This window comes from Jaculus jaculus, chromosome X (assembly GCF_020740685.1).
Source record: "Jaculus jaculus isolate mJacJac1 chromosome X, mJacJac1.mat.Y.cur, whole genome shotgun sequence".
Classification (NCBI taxonomy): Eukaryota; Metazoa; Chordata; class Mammalia; order Rodentia; family Dipodidae; genus Jaculus; species Jaculus jaculus.
The window spans coordinates 32,545,017-32,565,900 of record NC_059125.1 but is presented as its reverse complement, the minus strand read 5'-3'; the positions used below and the strand labels follow the sequence as shown (position 1 = coordinate 32,565,900).

The window sequence follows — 20,884 nt, the reverse complement described above, 5'->3', positions numbered from 1 at the left end:
TTTAGAAAACTCTCTACTTCGATATATGAGCAATGAAAAAATTGCTCAAGAAGAATACATGTTTCAGAGAAACAGCAAAAAAGACACAGGGAAGAAGTCAAAAAAGAAGGGTGATAAGAGTAATAGTCCAACTCATTACTCATTGCTACCTAGTTTGCAAATGGATGCGTTGAGACAAGACATCATGGGTACACCTGTGCCAGAGACCACATTATACCATGTAAGTGAAATTTCAAAAACTATTTGATACATGTTTGGGAGTTGACTTGTATTTTATGGATGAATTCTTTGATTATTTTTATTCTATTGCCATATTTTTTGTTTAATACTTTTTTTTTAATTTATTTATTTGAGAGCGACAGACACAGAGAGAAAGACAGATAGAGGGAGAGAGAGAGAATGGGCGCGCCAGGGCTTCCAGCCTCTGCAAACGAACTCCAGACGCGTGCGCCCCCTTGTGCATCTGGCTAACGTGGGACCTGGGGAACCGAGCCTCGAACCGGGGTCCTTAGGCTTCACAGGCAAGCGCTTAACCGCTAAGCCATCTCTCCAGCCCCTATTGCCATATTTTTACAAAATATACTAACATTAGAATTTGTTCTTAAATGAAAGAGGATTGATTTAATTTCAGCTGAAATTTTCAAATAATACATTGTAGCATTCTGTATTTTGAGGAAATAGCTTAATAAGCACAATAAAACTGAGAATCAACAAATAGGTGATTAATCATCAGTATGTTAATATGCAGTGAATGAACAGCTATAAAAATTAACAGTAAAGATAGAATGTTTAATATTTCATGATTCCACTTTAAAGTGTATATATTGCTAGCAGTAAAAATGGAAAGACAAAAAATACTATTATATGAAGAGAAAGAATGCTGAGAGTTCCAGTATAGTGAAAGTGATGCCATAGATGGGTATAAAGGGTATGGGAATAAGAGGAAAAAGAGTGCCTTACTCTTCAAGGGAAGTAATAGAAGGCTTTACAGTTGAGTCAAGAGTAAAAATGAGTAGCATTACTTTAATTAGTAGATACATGCAGGTTCACCACAAATACATGTAAATATGGCATATTGCAGGGATTTCACGAGGTTCAGAATTAACTAGTGAGGAAGTGTTAGTATTTAGTCAAAGTTGTATCAAGAATTTTATAACAAAATGTCTAAACTCTTTCCTACAATAATAAAGAGCTATTGGAGATTTTGAGCTAAAGACTTACAAAGTATCAGTTGAAAAATCAAGGGTAGGGCCATTAAGTCCATCCCAATAATGGTATAAAACCAGAACAGTGACCATGTGGAAGCTGATAATCTTGTTATCTATACATTCTGTAAAAGCATCAACACATATTATCTCACTGTAATTAAAGGGAGTTTGTTATGATTGTAGGACTATAGTTTCTCATTAAAAGTCCTTGAAAATAACAGACTAAAAGATTATAGCATTTCGAACAATAAAACTTAATGTTCAACGTATCAAAAATAATCTACCATATTGTTAAAGGTGTATGCAAGATGTGAAAGATTTAAGAATTTGAGTTGTTTCCCTAAGTTACTCTCTTAAATTTTCTACCTTCTTATTTTCTTATAAATCTGAATTATAAAAATAATATTTTATGTGAATTATAGTTGCATTAGCCTAGGTGCCTATGTCTCTATCCACTCCTTTCCCCAATTCCATACTCCCATGTCCATTCCTACGAGTCTAGTGCCTCATTAAATGACTAAAAAATTAAATTAGTTTTATTTCTATCAACATCTGAAATGAGTCTAAAAGGAATATTCTCCATTACCTATGAAGGACTCTACTTTTGTTATCACTATGACTCAGAACAACAATACAAGCATTAAGCTTCCTTTAGAGTCTGGTTCTAGTCAGGAATACTAGACTGAACACTGGTCTGAAGAAGAGAGTTGAACAGCCTACTTGAGACAGAAATTGATAGTTAAAGATGAGGTTGGAGAGGGAAAAAGAAGCTATCTCTGTTAGAATTCAATAGAAATTTGAGTTTGGATTTAGCCTTAGAAAAGTGGTGAGCCATCAAAGGTGAATTTAAATGTTCAGTTTGTTCTATGCTGTCATGTATATCCAGGCTGATAAATTCTATGGAAAGAAGCTAGAGAGATAAGAATTGGGAATTTGAATTATTGAAGTTTAAAGAACAGTAAGAAGTGAATCAGACTTACAATCAAGAAAATTACAAATATTGTCTAGGAGTATATAAATTGTAACTGCATTTCCAAAGGTGGCATTATTTAGTAAGGAATAGAAAGGATCTGCTTGAGTAACTTTATTTCTATCAGAGTCCCCTTTTGCCTCTAAGTGTATATGTGTTCAAGTAGTCTGTTACATGGTATTTTCCAGGTTTATAAAATCTTTCCCAACTACTTTTGGAAGGGTACCAGCACAGAGAAAGGGAGAATGTTAACCTTGAGAAATATCTTTTCTTGTAACACTGATCCACCAAGTCAGAGTAGAAAGCTAAATATTTCCTAACTCTATTCTCAGGTTTAAAAGAAACAAAGAATTGTTAGATACCCCAAGTATATTTCAGATGCCTGCGATCAATGATCAACAAATGAGAACTTCGATTATTGAATTTTTTTTAAAGACTGATATTCTCTCGAGGACTTTATCTTATACTTATTTAGTATTTTCATATTTATTGCAGAAATTTTCATATATGTTACATCTTTTGAGCTATATAGAATCCCTCTTTGTAAATAAAAAGAGCCAAATTCAGAAGTGTTAAATGATTTAGGCAAAGCTATTGTGAAGAAGGGTAAGCACTACTATCCAGACTAGAACCTACATTGCCTACTCTAGGAGTCTTTCCATTTTCTGCCTTGGTGCTTTGTGCATGTTAGACATTGTATTCACAACAAGTTTGTTCTTTAAGGAATGAGTATATACTTTTAAAAGTTTGATTTGAAGCAACAGCCTCACATACTATTATTAGTAGCATTTTTATTACCTGCAATGATTTTTATTAAGATTTCTCTTTATTTGTTACTATTTTTTGAATTAGGAAAAACATGCTCTATAGTCACTTTTAACCAGATATAAGCTGGGACTACAGAATATTGTACTTAAATCACATCACATGGGTCTTAGACACAAAACAGTACACACTTAAGTGATTTCCTTATATTTCATGGGTATTATTTCATTTATAATATTTTCACCTACATTTACTTAAAATAATTTATCCTTATATTGTACATTCCTGGAAGCACAAGATCAATATCAATATGTAATTTAATCACCTTCATGAAGAACAAGTAATGTACAGTTTTGTTAATTCTTCTTTTGAATAACATGACTGTTTTTAAGTAGAAGATTATGAAGATTGTCCATTGAGTTTCATAGGCTGCTATCTCAGCTATAATAAAAGCACCATGTAGTCTAAAAATTTTATGTACCAATTATGAAAAATGAAGTATGAATTTGATAGAAAGATCATATCAACATTAGAGGTCCATATAGTAGTATAGTAACATATGTTCTCAATAAAAATGTGATGAATAAGTAAGTGAATATGGACCAGAATATCTCAGTGTCATTGACCTACATACCCATGGTTAGTCTCAGAGGTGCTGCAACATTAGTCCTCTTACAGTCTCCTACAGCACCTCTGTCATTGCAACTCAGAACTCCCTTTGCAGACAACCCTTATATTTTCTTCCCTTCCTAGCCATCTCATATAGATAGAGATACTAATAAGTCTATTGTATCAGCAAAACTTTTTTGCAAAAAACATCATATTTTATGAACTCACTGATTAGCTATTGGAAAATGTGGAAGTTGCTAGATGCCAAACCCCTTATTCTAGCCTGAGAGCACACAAAGAAGACAGATACCTGTGTGTGTGTGTGTGTGTGTGTGTGTGTGTAAGTCAAATGTAATAAAGAACCTTTATTAAGAGAAAAAAATGACTAGATTGCACTGAATCTCATCTTTCAGTATTACAAGACCTTTTTCCTTAATATAATATGCAAACGACATGTTCTCTCATTAAGGCTGATATACTAAATCCATACACAAATAAATAATTTATTTTAAATCTACATGCTGAGGCACCAGAACTAGTAAAATCTGATTTGGTATACTTTCATACTGTGATTTTAGCAGTTTAACAGATTTTCAATAGGTGTTCAAAAATCTGTTTAATTTTTCTCCTAAGATCCCAATTTTTCTGTAGCCTATCTTAGGTTTTAAGATATGACTCCCACCATTAAGTTTTTATATTATCTCTAATAAATATATTTTGTCATTCTGGTCAATTTGTAAGCAAATAATTTATGAAGTTATGAGGTTACTAGAGAGGTATTAAAGATTTTTTTCTCTGATATTTATATATGAGTGCATGTTTTTCTGTGTGCATGTTGTATGAGGAGGTGGCAAAGGTTAAAGTTTACTATACTCCTCAATTATTCTGTACCCTATTTTTGAGACAATGCCTCTCTCCCTTAACCTGGCGTTCACTCATTCAGCTAAACTAGCTAGCTACTGAGCCTCAGTTATCCTTTTTTCTCTGACTCCCTAGTGCTTGAATTGCAGACATAGACTGCCATGACCAGCTTTTATGTGGGTGCTGGGGATCCAACCTCAGGCATTGGTGCTTGTGTGTCAAGAATTTTACAGACTTAGCTATCAGTCCAACCTTCTCATTTTCACTTTATTTATTTATTTGAGAGCAACAGAGAGAAGGAGGCAGAGAGAGAGAGAGAAAGGCAGAGAGAGAATGGACATGCCAGGGCCGCTAGCCACTGCAAACAAACTCCAGACACATGTGCCCCCTTGTGCATCTGGCAAACATGGGTCCTGGGGAATCGAGCTTCAAACCAGGGTCCTTAGGCTTCACAGGCAAGTGCTATCAATTCATATAATCCTCATAACAACCTATGAAAAAAGTAAGTGGTATTATTCCTATTTTACATATTAAGAAACTGAGACATATAAATTAAAAACTATTCACATGGTAGACCTGAGGCATGAGAACACCTGAGCAGTGTTCTAAATTTAAATCAGTACTTTTGTTGCCTTCCAAAAACTAGCATAATTTTATCAGAAACTTAACAGTTCTCAAATGATTAGCCATCTGTAAGTCACAACCTAAGTGTTCTGGAATATACAAAGACTATTAATTATATTACTATTTCTTCTACTAATATTTACTGATTACTTATAAAGACCCTATGGCAGGAACTTAATAATAATATTGAGTCCTCAAAATACCCTTACTTTTCTGTTTACAACACTGAAAGAAACTGATATACAGTTAACTTCGTACACAAAAAGTAGCAAAGTTGAGATATGAGTCTAAAATCCATATCTTTAGATGCATAAATACATTTCACACATAATTTTACCATTTACTGGGACAAAACTATTTTTACAAAGATGGCAAATCTCTATAATCAGCATATATATTTTAATAAATAAATTTATGTGAGGTTATAAAGGTTAGTTTATCTATCATCTACCTGGGTTAGCTGAATTGTTTCAGTATAACACTAACTAAAATTCAGAGGACAATTAATTTTAGTTCAGGGAAGCAAACTCTAACTAACAATTGTTTCTAACAACCATATTCACCTCATATTGACTATGGTTTCACTACAATGTGTCATGATGTTGTCCTCACAAAGGAATATAAAGATATTTTAAATATTCATTTAAAATATCATATTCATTTTGTTTGTATTCTTTGATTTCTATGGATAGCTTAATTATTTTTAGACAAAATATTCATTATGCCCAATTCATAGTAGCAGTGACAAAGTCTTACATGATTATACTAAGTCAGATCTAAGAATTTTTGCCAAGACCTGCATAATATGAGTGCAAAATGACAGGAAAGTAGAAGAGGGACTAGTTAGGATCTAACAATAGGTAAAAATACAAAAAGAAAACAGAAGTAAAGAGGTAAAGAACCAATGAAATTAAAAACAGAAAAATAGAGAAAATAAAACTAATACCTATGATATTAAAAAAAATTGACTGCCCTTTAGCAAGAATGATGAAAGAAAATTTGAAAGAAGACTGAAATTGCCAGAACTAGGAATTAAAGGGGAGAAATTTCTGCAAACTTCACTGACATTGAAAGAAAATAATAAATTCTTATTTGAAATGAAATGGACTAGTTCCTCAAAGACAACAAACTATAAATACTCAATGAAATATATAATCTGAGTGGTTCTATAACTATTACACAAAAGAAGACTCAAAATATAAGGGTAGAAGTATTAAATAGTAACTAATACATGAAATGTGGTGGTACACACTTGGAAAGCTGAGGCAGGCATATCATCACAAGTTCTGGACCAGCCTGGATTTCATAATGAGACATTGTCTCAATTTCCCGACCCCTAACCCAAAAACTAGTATTAGCTGAATAGTAACTCATTTTGTTTTTACTGTTCTGTGGTATGGGAAATTTATAAAAGGTCTGATATACAACACATGATTTAATGGAATTTCACATAGGCTGACTAAATTCATGTTACATTTAGGGTATTGTTTAAAATTTTTCATCTTTTTAAATGAACATTGACCAAACAAAAAGATTAATTAATGCACTGAATTTCTGTTGACACTATATAAAATAAACATTCTCAGGCATGTGAGAGAATGTGTGTATGTTTGCAGGGGCATATGTGGATTGGTATACATGCATATGTATGTCTACATGTGTGAGGAGGCCAGAAGACAACCTTGGACTTTGTTCCTCAGGAACACTATCATTATGGTTTTGAGACAGGATCTCATTAGCCTAGAGCTGGAGATTGGCAATTGACTTGCCAATGAGCCCAGGGATCTGCCTGTTTTCATCTCCCCAGCACACAATTATAGGCTCATACTACAATCCCAGCATATTTTCATAGCAAATATGCTTGCATGATACAACAATTACCTTCTCATTGTTAGAAAAAAAAAAGCAACCATAAGAAGCCTATGGAAGGAAAGTTTGTTATTTTGGCTTGTAATTTCAGGGAAAGTTTCATCATGACAGAAAAAGCATGGCTGAGCAGACAGCTGGGATGTAGGATGTTGTCACAGCAGCTTGGAAGAACCAGCAAGAGTGACCTAGTTCTGGATACCAAGTGAGCTGGACTAATAAACCTCAAAGTTCATTCCCATTAACATAGCTGTTCCAGCAAAATTCTATCTACCAAAGGTCCTACAACTTTCCCACCAATTGGGGAACAAGTATTCAAAACACATGAGCCTATAGGAGGCACGTCATTCAAACAGCCACACATAGCACAAATCATCTCCTCAGCCCAAAAACAGATAAACTTGAAGCCAGTGTTTTCAGGGTCATATTTGAATAACAGTGAATCTCATTCTATTAGTTCCTGGTTAGGTAATGTCATCCAGGATGCAAAAAACAAAATCTGTCTTAATTAATTGAGATACCACATGAAACAGATCATAGAAAACAATAACTTGGGATGTATTAATTTTATTTTTTTTGGTTTAGTGCAAATTTCTTATTGCTTTTAGAAAGGAAAAAGTGAAGCTAATTAAAATAGAAGGCCCTTGACTTAATTGCTAAAGTCAATAATGAAAATTATTTGGGGGGGGGAGGGAATTACCATGGGGTATTTTTTTATAATCATGGAAAATGTTAATAAAAATTTAAAAAAAGAAAATTATTTGAACACATGCCTGCTTTGTAGTAGCATTGATCATATAATTTTTTTAAGTTTATTTGAGAGCCATAGACAAAGAGAGGCAGAGAGAGAGAGAGAATGGGTGTGCCAGGGCCTCCTTGTGAATCTGGATTACATGGGTCCTGGGGGAACCAGCCTCAGACTGGGGTCCTTAGGCTTCACAGACAAATGCTTAACTACTAAGTCATCTCTCCAGCCCAATTGCAGAGTTTTTTAAAGCCCTAAGAAGCCTATGGAAGGAAAGTTTGTTATTTTGGCTTGTAATTTCAGGGAAAGTTTCATCATGACATAAAAGTTTTCTGTATAGACTCTTGTATTTATAGCACCAAAAACCTTCCTTGAATTTTATATGCACTAAGTTGTTTTGTCAACATAATCACTGTACTCATATTATTTCATCACCATAACTCAGTTAATCATGTATCTTAAGTGTAATAAAACTCTCAATAAAATTATCATATCCCTAAGAAACCTTTAAATTCTATTCTGATTGAAGGGCCATAACCTATAGCATATTTTTCTTCACTTAACTCTTAAAAATATTATCCTCGGGCTGGAAAGATGGCTTAGTGGTTAAGCGCTTGCCTGTGAAGCCTAAGGGTCCCGGTTCGTGGCTGGATTCCCCAGGACCCATGTAATCCAGATTCACAAGGAGGCCCTGGCACGCCCATTCTCTCTCTCTCTCTGCCTCTCTTTGTCTATGGTGCATGCGTCTGGAGTTCGTTTGCAGTAGCTGGAAGCCCTGGTGTGCCCATTCTCTCTCTCGCTCTATGCCTCTTTCTCTCTCTCTCTCTCTCTTCTCTCTCTCTCTCTGTCGCTCCCAAATAAATAAAAATAAAAAGTTTTTTTTTTAAAAAATAATATTATCCTCTTGGCTCTTTCAGCACCCTTAATTCCACAAAACTGTAGGCTGAATGACTTACTGTGTGTATCCAAAATGCATTCGTGTTTTCCTCTTAAAACTTTATTAGGATATTGATGACTGTTACATTCTAGTTTCTTGAAAGTAGATGTTCAAAAGAAAAAAGTGGTAACCTATAGCTTCTGTAGACTTTTCATTAGATTGCATCCTAGTAGCAGTTAGCACGAACTCATCCTAAGGTCTCAGTTCTAGTTGAAACTGCTAAACATGTCTCTTAACATCTACCATATTGGGGTAGATCAAGAGTAAGATCCTAGTAGACTTGAATTCAAAACAATCTGGAATAGTGAAAAATAAATGACTCAACTGCCATTCTTTTTGATATTTTAGGTAATTTTTTTAGGTTAGCATATGCAATAAAGGGTTTCATTATGGCATTTTTGTATGGTTATATTGTGTTCTTATTCATACCCCTCCCATGTAGTCCTACCTCAGTACTCCATCCCCCTCTGACTGATTGGTTCCTTTGCTTCAACCAGATAGGCCTCCTTTTGTTTTCTTAACACATGGATTCTACTATTATGTTTTCAAATTTCCTGAAGATTTCTTCCTGTCCTCTAATGACCCCCTTTAGCAGTTAATGCACTTGCCTGTGAAGCCCAAGGACCCAGGTTTGATTCCCCAGTACCTGCACAAGCCAGATGCCCAAGGTGGTACATGTGTCTGGAGTTTGTTTGCACTGGCTAGAGGCCCTGGCACACTCATCATCCCTCCCTCTCTCTCTGCCTCTTTCTATCTGATTGTTTTTTTCTCTCTCTCAAAAATAAATAAATAGTTGTGTATAGTTTTCATATGTGTATGTGTGTGTGTGTGATCTACATTCTATATATAAGAGAAAATGTGATATTTGTCTGAGTCTGGCTTATTTTGCTTAGCATGCTAACATCCAGTTCTATCATTTCATTTTAAATTTCATGATTTCATTAGTGCTTTTTTTGCTGATGCACAAAATTCAACTGTTTATATGCATAATAATTTATCCACCTATTGATGTGTATTGTTCCATTTCTAGTTGTGACTAAAGTAATAAAAATATGGATATCCAAACATCTCTGATTTGTTGACTTAGAATCCTTCAGGTATACACTCAAGAGTTCTAATTTTAGTTTCTAAAGAATCTCTATGCTAGTTTCCATAGAGGCTACACAAGTTTACATTCCCACCAGTAGTGAATAAGAGTTCTTCTTACCTACATCCTTGTCAACATTTCTTTCTTTCTTTTTTTCTTTCCTATTTTTTTTTTCAAGGTACTGTCTCACAATAGCCCAGGCTGACCTGGAACTCACTCTGTAGCTACGGACTCACCTCAAACCCATTCACACAGCCATCCTCCCTCATCCTCCCTGTTGGGATTAAAGGTGTGCACTACGCCTAGCCTAAACATTTCTTGTCATTAGTTTTAATGCTGATAGACATAATGAGATAGAATTGTATGTCAGTTTTAATTTGCACTTCCCTGGCACCTTTCCAAGTATGTATAGGCCATTTGTATTTCTGCTTTTGAGAACTCTGTTTAATTCATTGATTGGATGTGTGTGTGTGTATGGGTGTGTGTTTAAATTTGCAATTATTTATATAGCCAAGATACATATTCTTTGTCTTCTTTGTAGCTGCATTTTTCCCCATTTTCCTGGCTGTCTCATTTTGGTGATTGTTTCCTTTTCTGTGCAGAAGATTTTTTATTTCATGTAATACTATTTGTCAAATGTTTCAATTATTGTCTGTGTTGATGAAGTCTTTCTTTTGAAAAACCTCGCCTGTGCTTACAGTATTTTACCACTATTTTCCTCTAGCACTTTCAATGTTACAGGTTTTCCATTCCCCAATCTTTCAATCTGTTTGCCTCATTTGGTATGGTTGATTTTTGTTTTGTTTCGTTGTGGGTTTTTTTTAACTTTTGAGGCAGGGACTAATTTTAGTTCATGCCAACCTGGAACTAACTTTGTAGCCCAAGCTGGTCTAGAACTCATAGGGACCCTCCCACCTCAACTTCCCAAGTGTTGGTATTAGTGCTGTGAGTCATCAAACCCTCAATGCTTACATTCTTTGATCCATTTTGCATTGATTTTTGTACAGGATGAGAGATGTGAATCTTAGTTTCATATTTACACATGTGAAAATCCAGTTTTCCCCAAACCATTGATTAAAGTGGCTATTTTTCTAGTGTAGGACTTTAAAATATTTTTATATATTTACTTGAGAGAGAAAGAGGCAGAGGGTAAGCAGAGTAAGATGTGCCAGTGCTTCCCTGCCACTGCAAATGAACTCCAGCTTCATGTGCTCCTTTGTACATCTTGCTTTACATGGAAACTGGGTAATCAAACCCAAGCTATAAGGCTTTGCAAGCAAGTGCCTTTAACCACTAAGCCATCTCTTCAGCCCTCTGATGTATGTTTTTGATACCTTTGTCAAAAATTAGGAGACTGTGAATATGTTGGTTTATTTCTGCATCCTCTCTATTCTATTCCATTTGTCTACATGTTAGTTTCTGAGTCAATGTCAAGATGCTTTTGGTACTTTGGCTCTGTAATATAATTTGAGATCAGGTATTGTGAAACTTCCAGCATTGTTTATCCTGCTAAGGATAGTTGGATTGTTAGAGATATTTTGTGTTTCCATATAAACTTTATTTTTGCTATCTCAGTAAAGAATATCATTGAAGCTAGGTGTGGTGGTGCACATGGTGGATCACCATGAGTTCAAGGCCACCCTGAGACTATATATGAATTGCAGGTCAGCCTTAGTAAGGTGAAAACCTACCTCAAAAAAAAAAAAAGAATGTCATTGAGATTTTGATGAGGTTTTAATGGAATCTGTAGATCACTTTTACAATATTAATTCTGCCAGTCAAGAAGTATGAGTGGTCTTTCCATCCTCTAGTTGTATTCCTCAGTTTCTGATTTCAGTCTCTTATGAAAAAATGTCTTCATTTGTGTATTTAAAAAAGAAACAGATAGGGCTGGAGAGATGGCTTAGCGGTTAAGCGCTTGCCTGTGAAGCCTAAAGACCCAGGTTTGAGGCTCGGTTCCCCAGGTCCCACGTTAGCCAGATGCACAAGGGGGCGCACGCATCTGGAGTTCGTTTGCAGAGGCTGGTAGCCCTGGCGCGCCCATTCTCTCTCTCCCTCTATCTGTCCTTCTCTCTGTGTCTGTCACTCACAAATAAATAAATAAATAAAATTAAAAAAAAAAAGAAACAGATAGAAAGACAGCCAAACCAAATATCCAGAGACACAGAGACTCCCAAGACCTCATCACTGAAGTAAACCTAAACAAACCCAACATGGCTCAGGGAAATTTGCAGAAGAGGAAGCAAAAAGATTGTTAGGGCCTCAAATTGGTACATTATGCACAGAGACACTGCCTCTTACCCATAACTGATGGCTACTCCCACAATGTTCAACCCACATTCCCCAACGAGAAGGGTCCCTGTGGAGGAGGGGGTGAGGATAGGGAGGAGGCTAACGATGGTACCAACATGACTGTATATACTCTGTGTACATAACCAATAATTAAAAAAAAATAAAATGAAATAAACAAGAATAAAAGAAAAGAAAGACAAGGCATGGGTATGCCAGGACCTCCTGCCACTACAAATGAACTCCAGATGCATTAGCCATATTGAGTATCTGGTTTTATGTGGGAATTGGGGAATTAAACCTGGAACAGTAGGTTTTGTTAAACAAGTGCTTTTAACCACTGAGTAGTCTCCCCAGCCCTCTTTTCAGTGTTTTAAAGTTTTCATTTTAAAGGTCTTTCACCTCCTTGGACATATTTATTGTTAGGTAGGTTTCACAAGCTATAATTAATTGATTTCCCCCTGATTTCCTCTTTGGCAAGTTTGTTATTGGTATATTGCAAAGGTACTGACTTTTTTATATTAATTTTGTATTCTGTTACTTTGCTGAAAGTACTTAACAGATCTAAAAGTTTACTAGTGGAATCTCCATGGTTATTTATATATAAGATCATATTTTGCCAAAAGGGTTAATTTGACTTCTTCCTTTCCTAATTGTATCAATTTCTCCTGTCTTACTTCTGTAAGCTAAGACTTTGAGTTCAATATTGAGCAAAGGTAGAGAGAATATACACCTTTATTTCATTGCAGATTTTAAACAAAATGCTGTAGATTTAACCAGATGCACAAGGGGGCGCAAGCATCTGGAGTTCGTTTGCAGAGGCTGGAAGCCCTGATGTGCCCATTCTCTCTCTCTCCCTCTATCTGTCTTTCTCTCTGTGTCTGTCACTCTCAAGTAAATAAATAAAAAATTAAAAAAAAAAAGAAAAGTCCACCAAAACTAATATTTGGATACACTTGAAGTAGTTTTCCTAGAGAACTTGTTTAATATATAAAATCAAAAAGCTTAAAATATTTATTTAGGCATGACATGACAATTGAATTCATGCCCTCACACATAATACTGGGTCTACCCACAAGTCCATCCCTCTCTGAGGAGTTATAGGTATTTAGTGGTATCTGGGGGATGGGAGTCATTTTCTGCAGTGCTATAGTCACCAGAAGAATACACATATGCCCATGCAGGCAGCCCTAACTAAACTCAGTGAGTTATACCCACACACACAGAAAAAAAAAAAGGACATGTAAATAGAAGACTAGTCAAAAAGAAGACGGGGAAGGGGTTTAAAAGAAGGTAATGGGTAGGGATTATCATCAAAATACATTATATACAAATATAAAAATTGTCAGTAAATAAAAATAAATGTAAATAGTCTTATGATTGAACTTAAACCTACAAAAAAAAAGAATTTGACATGAACAGAATCTCAGTTTTTTATTTATTTATTTATTTATTTATTTATTGCCTTTTCTTGTTTTTTGAGGTAGGGTCTCACTTTAGCCCAGGCTGACCTGAAATTCACTATAGTCTCAGGGTGACCTTGAACTCACGGCAATCTTCCTACCTCTGCCTACAAAGTGCTGGGATTAAAGGTGTGCACCACCATGCCTGGCAGAATCTCTTTTATTTTTGTGTATGTATGGCATTTATGCATGTGTTTGTGAGTGTGGGTATACAACTCTCATGGCATTTGTGACACAATGCACACATATGATGGTCAGAGGAGAAATTATGGTTTTAGTCACTACCCATCTTATGTGGGTATGAGGCAGGGTCCCTCTTGTTATACACCTCCATGTACACAAAGGTGGCCTGCAAACTTCCGTGTATCTTCTGTATCCACCTACCACCTCACAGTAGGAACACTAAAATTGCAGATGTCTGCACTACTCCATCTAACTTTGTCAGTTCTGGGAATCCAGACTCAGGTTGTCACACTTGCATGCCAAGCACTTACTCCAAATAGCCATCTCATTAGCCGCCATAAGCATAGCTTTATCCACAAAAATATATAGATAAAAGCTAGCCTTTTTGAGACATAATCCACTGAATACAGAAAGAATTTCATGATGGAAAACATGTACACTATCATCTAAGAAACAAACCTGAAAATGAAAATAGCCAGGAAAAGATGTTTGATTTTAGATTCTTTTCTAAATGCAACCATCAAGTCAATAGCTACAGAAAAAAGATTGTCATTGTCCACAAAAAAATTTCACCATACATTATAGTAAATTCATTTGCGATTCTTAGATTTTGTGCATTTCCTGTTAGAAGTGTTTCTTTCTCTATTATTTCTCTCTTTTATATATAATTTATTTCCTTGTCTTTAATTACCTTATAGGCAGCAATGCTCTCTCTCTCCCCGCCCTCTCTCCCTCCCTCCCTTCCTCTCTCCCTCTCTTCCTTTTTCCTGATCATTAGCATTTATTTGTCATAAGACTGACAAGCCAACACTGACTTTTTTTTTTTTCTGATCCTCATTTGTCAACAGTTTCTGCCACACAGAAATTTCAGGAGCAGGAGCTGCCCTAGTTCTACTTTGTACTTATCAAAGAGTTTCCTCCTCTGTGTCAAGTACAAAATCCATGTTAATTGTACACATCCGTCAGACACCCAAAAATAGCTATACTTGATATGGCTCATGATCAGTTAATTCCATATATGGTAAAGCTTAAATATAGTGATTGTTCAAAGAATAATCTAGCTTTTGGTGGGTCAGGATATGCAGAGACATCAATCGTACCAATAACTGTGGGCTAACTCCACAAGGCATGACCCATATACCTCAACAAGGAGGGGCCGATGGAGAGGGGGTAGGTCATGGATGAGCCTAATAATGGTACCAAACTGCCTGTATTTGCTGAATAGAAAACTAATTAAAAAAAAACCCACACTAAATCCATGTGTATATAATTCCTAGACAGAACCTCAATAATTCAGTTTATATTGTGGAACAAGTAGCTGGTTTTTCCATTCACTTTTACATTTCATTATGCTAAGAGAATCTGGTTCAAGTCTTTCATCTAAGATAAGAATTTTAGAGCTGGAATAATGACTAGAATATGAGGCATAAAAAGTCAGATTTCCTGGTTCCTTCTACAGTATTGCTTCACTCATACTGTGTAATACATTCCTAATGAAGAATGAGTATTCTATGTGTATCACATCAGCTGGTGTGTAGAGAATAGATTGAGGAGGCTACAACATTAAGAGTGCACGTGAAGAAATAAGTTAGAATGGCTTAATTCTACATGGTAAAGTGGAAGTGATAATTAGACTCTGGATGTATTTTAATGATAAGTGGATAGGACGAATGACAGACTGCATATGAGATGCTGCAACTCCAGCCCATAACAGTGTCCCACACATCGGAAACTATTTGGTTCATTCTTTTAATACATAATTGTATTTCAGGTATTATGTGAGGAGTGAAGTATACAGCAGTGACCAAAGCAGATAATTTCTGGTTTCTGCATTCATAGAGAGTACTACAGTAGGTAAAAACCACATTGTGAGAAATGAGCTAAGCAATTGCAGTATTTGGCTTAATAATTAGGAGTATATCTGGTTGAAAAAATTCTTAACAATGAATGAACTCCAGTGTAAAGAAGTAGTACAAAGGCAGGCTTATCTTATTTTTTATTAGTTATGTACATACTCAGTGTGTAAATAGCCCATGTTGGTACCATCCTTAAACTCATCCCTGCCGCCCCCCAAAGGGACCCTCCTTGTTGAGGATGCAAGTCATCCCCATAGGGATTATGGGTCATGCATTGTGGGGGTAGTGATGGTAAGGAGGCAATGTCTCTGTGCATAATGTCCCAACTTGTGGCTTTAACAATCTTTCCACCCACCATCTATTAATTTCCCTGAGCCATTATCCACGATTTCTCACCAGTATTGGAATAGGTGTTTGGGGTTTTTTTGTTTGTTTTAGGTTTTTTTTTTAACACAAATTTTATTTAGCACTGTTAATAGGTTTGGGATAAAATATGGTTAAAATCCCATCTTTGTCTTCTATGGCTGAACCTCAGGACCTTTCATGCCTTAATTTCTAACTCACAAAATTAAGTTGTTAACATGAGCCTTCCTTTTCTGGCATTATTATGGTATGTGATCTCTGAGATTCATCATTTCTGACCCACAGAGCAATATAACTTTCCAATAAAACTGATAAAGCATAAAATAGGGGTTGATATTGCTAGTTTAACTGATTTCCATTAACATGAAAAGTATTATTCTTACTGATATCTTTCTGTTTTTTTAGAACAGTTCTTTTCCATAGAACAATGCACTTCCATCATATGTAATGGGAAGCATTCATAAACGAATGTCTCATGTCAGAAGCATTTTTTTTCTTTTTTTATTAATTAGTTTTGTACTCAGTGAATACAGTCAATTTGGTACCATGGATAGGCTCATCAATGTGCTACCCCCTCCCACTGGCCCCTCCTTGTTGAGGTATACGGGTCATATATTCTGGAGTTAGCCTACAATTATGGGTAGGATAAATGTCTCTGCATATCATGACCCAACATGTGTCTCTCACATTCTTTCCACCCCCTCTTCCACAAAATTTCCCTGAGCCATGTTGGGTTCACTTTTGGTCTGCTTCAGTGAAGAGGTGTTGGCGTCCTCTGGGTCTCTGTATCTCTGATTTGGTAGGAGTTGATTTTTCTGTGTTGATCTCCGTCTCCCTTGTGCTGGTACCTGGTTCACCAAGAAAATGGCAGCTTTCCTTGTTTTGCCAAATGTTCTTAGTTTCAGTGGGGCCCTTTTGAAGTATGATGGGGTGGCTCTCTCCTTAGGATCTACATCTCTCTGAAAAAGAGAAGCAGATTCTCCAACACAGAGTAAGTTAGCACCAGACAAATGAAATAGTTGTAGGCCCTCTTATAGGCCACGATTGGTGGTAGCTTGATAATGGAGACTGGGCTTATGTTTGGATATGGTTCTGACTTGTTTCCCAGATCCAGCTATGGGTATCATACCACTGAGGGGATCAGTTAGCCAAAACAAGAGCAGTTGGATTCAACCATGGCTGTGCACCACTATTGCACTTGTGTGGGTATCACAACAGGTTATTTGCTGCTAAGTAGGTTATACCATGAGATGCTTGGACAGATATTGGTAATTTTCCCCCAGTTGCCCATGTAGCACCTTCCTGGCAATAGATGCACTGACTGTCTGGGGACTCTCTTTCAGCTTCCAGCCAGGCCATTCCATTTTACGTGTCAACTGCATATGGTGTGTTCAGCAGTAGGGTCTTACCACTAACCTTTGGTAAGTCATCAAGTACTCTGACAGAAATCTGTCTTTTTTTTAGGAAGCCTTGTAGGCCTCTCTGATCAAAAGCTCATTGTGGATGATAGCCACATGCTGTTACAGGGAGTTACAGGTCAGTGCCCACTAAGAAAATGAAGAAAAAGATAACTAATATACAAGAGTTAGAGAGAAGAAAGAGGGGGGTTGGGGGAGAGAGAGAGAAGCTGTAGAAGATTAAGGTCAGTCCTAATCATACCCTCTCCAGTGTCTTGTAGCACAGGTGTTCCCTCTACGGGACTGGTGAAGATGCAGCCATATGGACTACCTTTTAGGATGTAAAATTTTGTGGTACCATTGCCGTTTGGGTCTAGATTTGTGTTTCCCACGCTCCCCTGCCTCCTACCCATCCTATTGTCTAGTCCACGAGATGCTTGCTGGATATGTATGGCATCTTGAGTAGATTAATGTTAGGTGCTGTAGATAAGTGAGACTATGTGGCATTTTTTTTTCTGTGATTGGATAAATTGACTCAGAATGATCTGTTCCAGGTTCAAACATTTTTCCTCAGATTTCATTATGTCATTTTTCTTACTGCTGTATAGAATTGCATTGTGTAGATATACCACATCTTAGTTATCCATTCTTCTAGTGATGGACATCTGGGTTGATTCCACCTCTTACCTATTACGAATTGAGCTGCTACAAACATGGTTAAACAAATCTCTCTGGCCTGTGGTTTGAAGGTTTTAGGGTAGATGCCCAGTAAGGGAATAATTGGGTTTGTTGGTATCTCTATAGTCAGCTTTTTCAGGAGTCTCCATATTGCTTTCCAAAGTGGTTTTACCATCTTACATACCCACCAACAGTTCCTAATTTTCCATATCCTCACCAGCATTTACTTTCATTTGATTTTTTTTGTTTGTTTGTTTGCTATCCTTACTGGGGTTGTTTTAATTTGCGTTTCCCTGATGATTAGGGATGATGAACATTTTCTCAAGTGTGTGTTTGCCATTTCTATTTCTTCCTCTGTGAACTGCCTGTTCATCTCTTTGCCCCATTTTGTGAGTGGGGTGTTTGACTTCTTACTGTATAGATTTTTGAGTTCTTTGTAGATTCTATAGAATAGGCCTCTGTCAGTTGGATAACCAGCAAATATTTCCTCCTATTCTGTGGGTAATCTATTGGCTTTGCTCATTGTATGCTTGTCTGTAAAGAAACTCTTCAGCTTCATGTGATCCCATTGGTTGAGTGACTGTTTAAGATCATGAGCTACTGGGGTTTTGTTCAGGAAGTCTTTTTTCATTCCTATATCATGGGAAATACTTCCTATATTTTCCTACAGTAGTAGTTGAATTTCTGGTCTTATATTGAATTCTTTGATCCATTTGTACTTGAGTGTAGTGCATGGCGAAATGTGTGGATCAGGTTTCAGTTTCTTGCATATGGTTATCCAATTTTTCCAGCACCATTTGTTGAAGATGCTGTCTTTTTTCCAGCCTATATTGTTCGGGCCTTTGTCGAATATCAAGTAGCTATAATTGCTTGACCCAAAATCCGGATCCCCAAGTCTATTCCATTGGTCTATACTCCTGTTTTTGTGCCAGTACCATGTTGTTTTTATTACTATGGCTTTGTAATATAGCTTTAGATCAGGTATGGTGATGCCTCCAGAGGCATTTCTCTTGCTGAGGATATGTTTGTATATGCAAGGCCTTCTGCCTTTTCATATGAAATTTGAGATCATTTTTTTTTCTATCTCTGTGAAGAACACTGTAGGGATTTTTATTGGAATTGAATTAAATCTGTATATTGCCTTTGGTGGGATTGCCATCTTCACAATGTTAATTCTGCCTATCCAGGAGCATGGGAGGTCTTTCAATTTTCTCAAGTCCTTCTCAATTTCTTTATTGAGTGTTCTTATGTTTTCATTGTATAGATCTTTCACTTCCTTGGTTAACGTTATTCCAAGGTATTATATTTTTATTGTTGTTGTTATTGAAAATGGGACCATGTCCCTTATTTCTTTCTCTGTATCTTTGTCATTTGCATGTAGAAAGTCTACTGATTTTTGTGCAATGGTTTTGTATCCTGCTACTTTGCTATAGGAGTTAAATCACCTTCAGGAGTTTGGGGATGGATTCTCTTAGGTCTCTTAAATATACAATCATGTTGCCAGCAAGTAGAGCTAACTTAACTTCTTCCTTTCCAAATTGTATCCCTGTTATTTCCTTCTCCTGTCTTATTGCTTGAGCTAGGACTTCCATAACTATATTGAAGAGCAGAGGTGAGAGTAGACAACCCTGTCTAATTCCTGATCTTAGTAGGAATTCCTCCAGTCTCTCTCCATTAAGTATTATTTGGGCCTTGGGAGCTTTGTATATTGCTTTTATTATGTTAAGATATGAACCACCCATGCCAATTCTCTCCAATGTTTCAATCATGAAGTAATGTTTTATCTTGTCAAGGGCCATTTCTGCATGTATTGAAATGATCATATGGTTTTTGTGTTTAACCTTGTTATGTGGTGTATTACATTTACAGATTTCCATATGTTGAACCACCCCTGTGTTCCTGGGATGAATCCCACTTGGTCTAGGTGGATAATGCTTTTGATGTGTCATTGGATTCTGTTTGCAAGGATTTTGTTCAGGATCTTTGCATCTAAGTTCATCAGGGAAATAAGCCGGTAGTTTTCTTTTCTTGTGGCATCTCTGCCTGGTTTTTGGAATTGGTGGTACTACCTTCATAAATGGAGTTGGGTAGCTTACCCTGATCTCCAATTATGTGGCACAGTTTGAGGAAGATTGGTTTGAGTTCTTCCATGAAGGTTTGATAGAATTCAGCTGAGAAGCCATCTGATCCTGGAGACTTTGTAGGGAGGTTTTTTATTACTTTTTCAATCTCAATGAGTGTGATAGGTTTGTTTAGGAGATTAATCTGCTTTGAGTTTAGCTTTGATATATGGTATGTATCAAGGAATTTATCCAACTCTTCCACATCATCCAGTTTTATGGAGTAGAGGTTTTTGAAATAAGTGCTAATGATTCTCCTAATTTCTCTTATGTCTCTTGTGATCTCTCCTTTTTCATTTTGAATTTTGTTAATTTGAACCATCTCTTTTTTTTTTTTTTTTGCTTGATCAAACTGGCCAGGGGTTTGTCAATCTTGTTTATTTTTTTCAAAGAAACAGCTCTTTGTTTTGTCAATTGTCTTAATTGTTTTCTTAGTTTCCAATTCATTAGTTTCTGCTCTGATTTTAATTATTTCTTTCTTTCTGCAGCTCTTTGGGTTGGATTTTTCTTGATTTTCCAGTGCCTTTAGGTGGATGGTTAAGTTATTGATTTGGAATCTCTCTATCCTTTTTATGAAGGCATTGAATGCTATGAATTTTCCCCTGAGAACCACCTTCATTGTGTCCCATAAGTATTGATACAATGTGTTCTCATCATCATTCAATTCCAGAAATTTTGCAATTTCAATTTTTATTTTAACCACTATCCATTTATTGTTTAAAAGTGTCCTGTTCAGTTTCCAGTTGCCATTGGGATTCTTGGTGGGTCTTTGGTTGTTCATTTTTAGAAATATAGCATTGTGATCTGATATCATGCAGGGAATTGTGTCAATTTTCCTAAATATGTGGAGGCAGGCTTTGTGA

The 20,884-nt window shown here is 36.2% G+C and overlaps 1 protein-coding gene across 5 annotated transcripts in view; it reads left to right on the top strand.

Moving 5' to 3' along the window:
- The window catches only part of Cnksr2 (connector enhancer of kinase suppressor of Ras 2), a 304,624-nt gene that overhangs the window by 196,163 nt on the left and 87,577 nt on the right, over positions 1-20,884 (top strand). For all 5 annotated transcript variants that reach the window (XM_004670647.3, XM_004670646.3, XM_045140782.1 and 2 more), the window contains one exon: positions 6-220. In XM_004670647.3, coding sequence (XP_004670704.1) covers positions 6-220 — 215 coding nt within the window. The remainder of the gene's footprint in view (positions 1-5; positions 221-20,884) is intronic.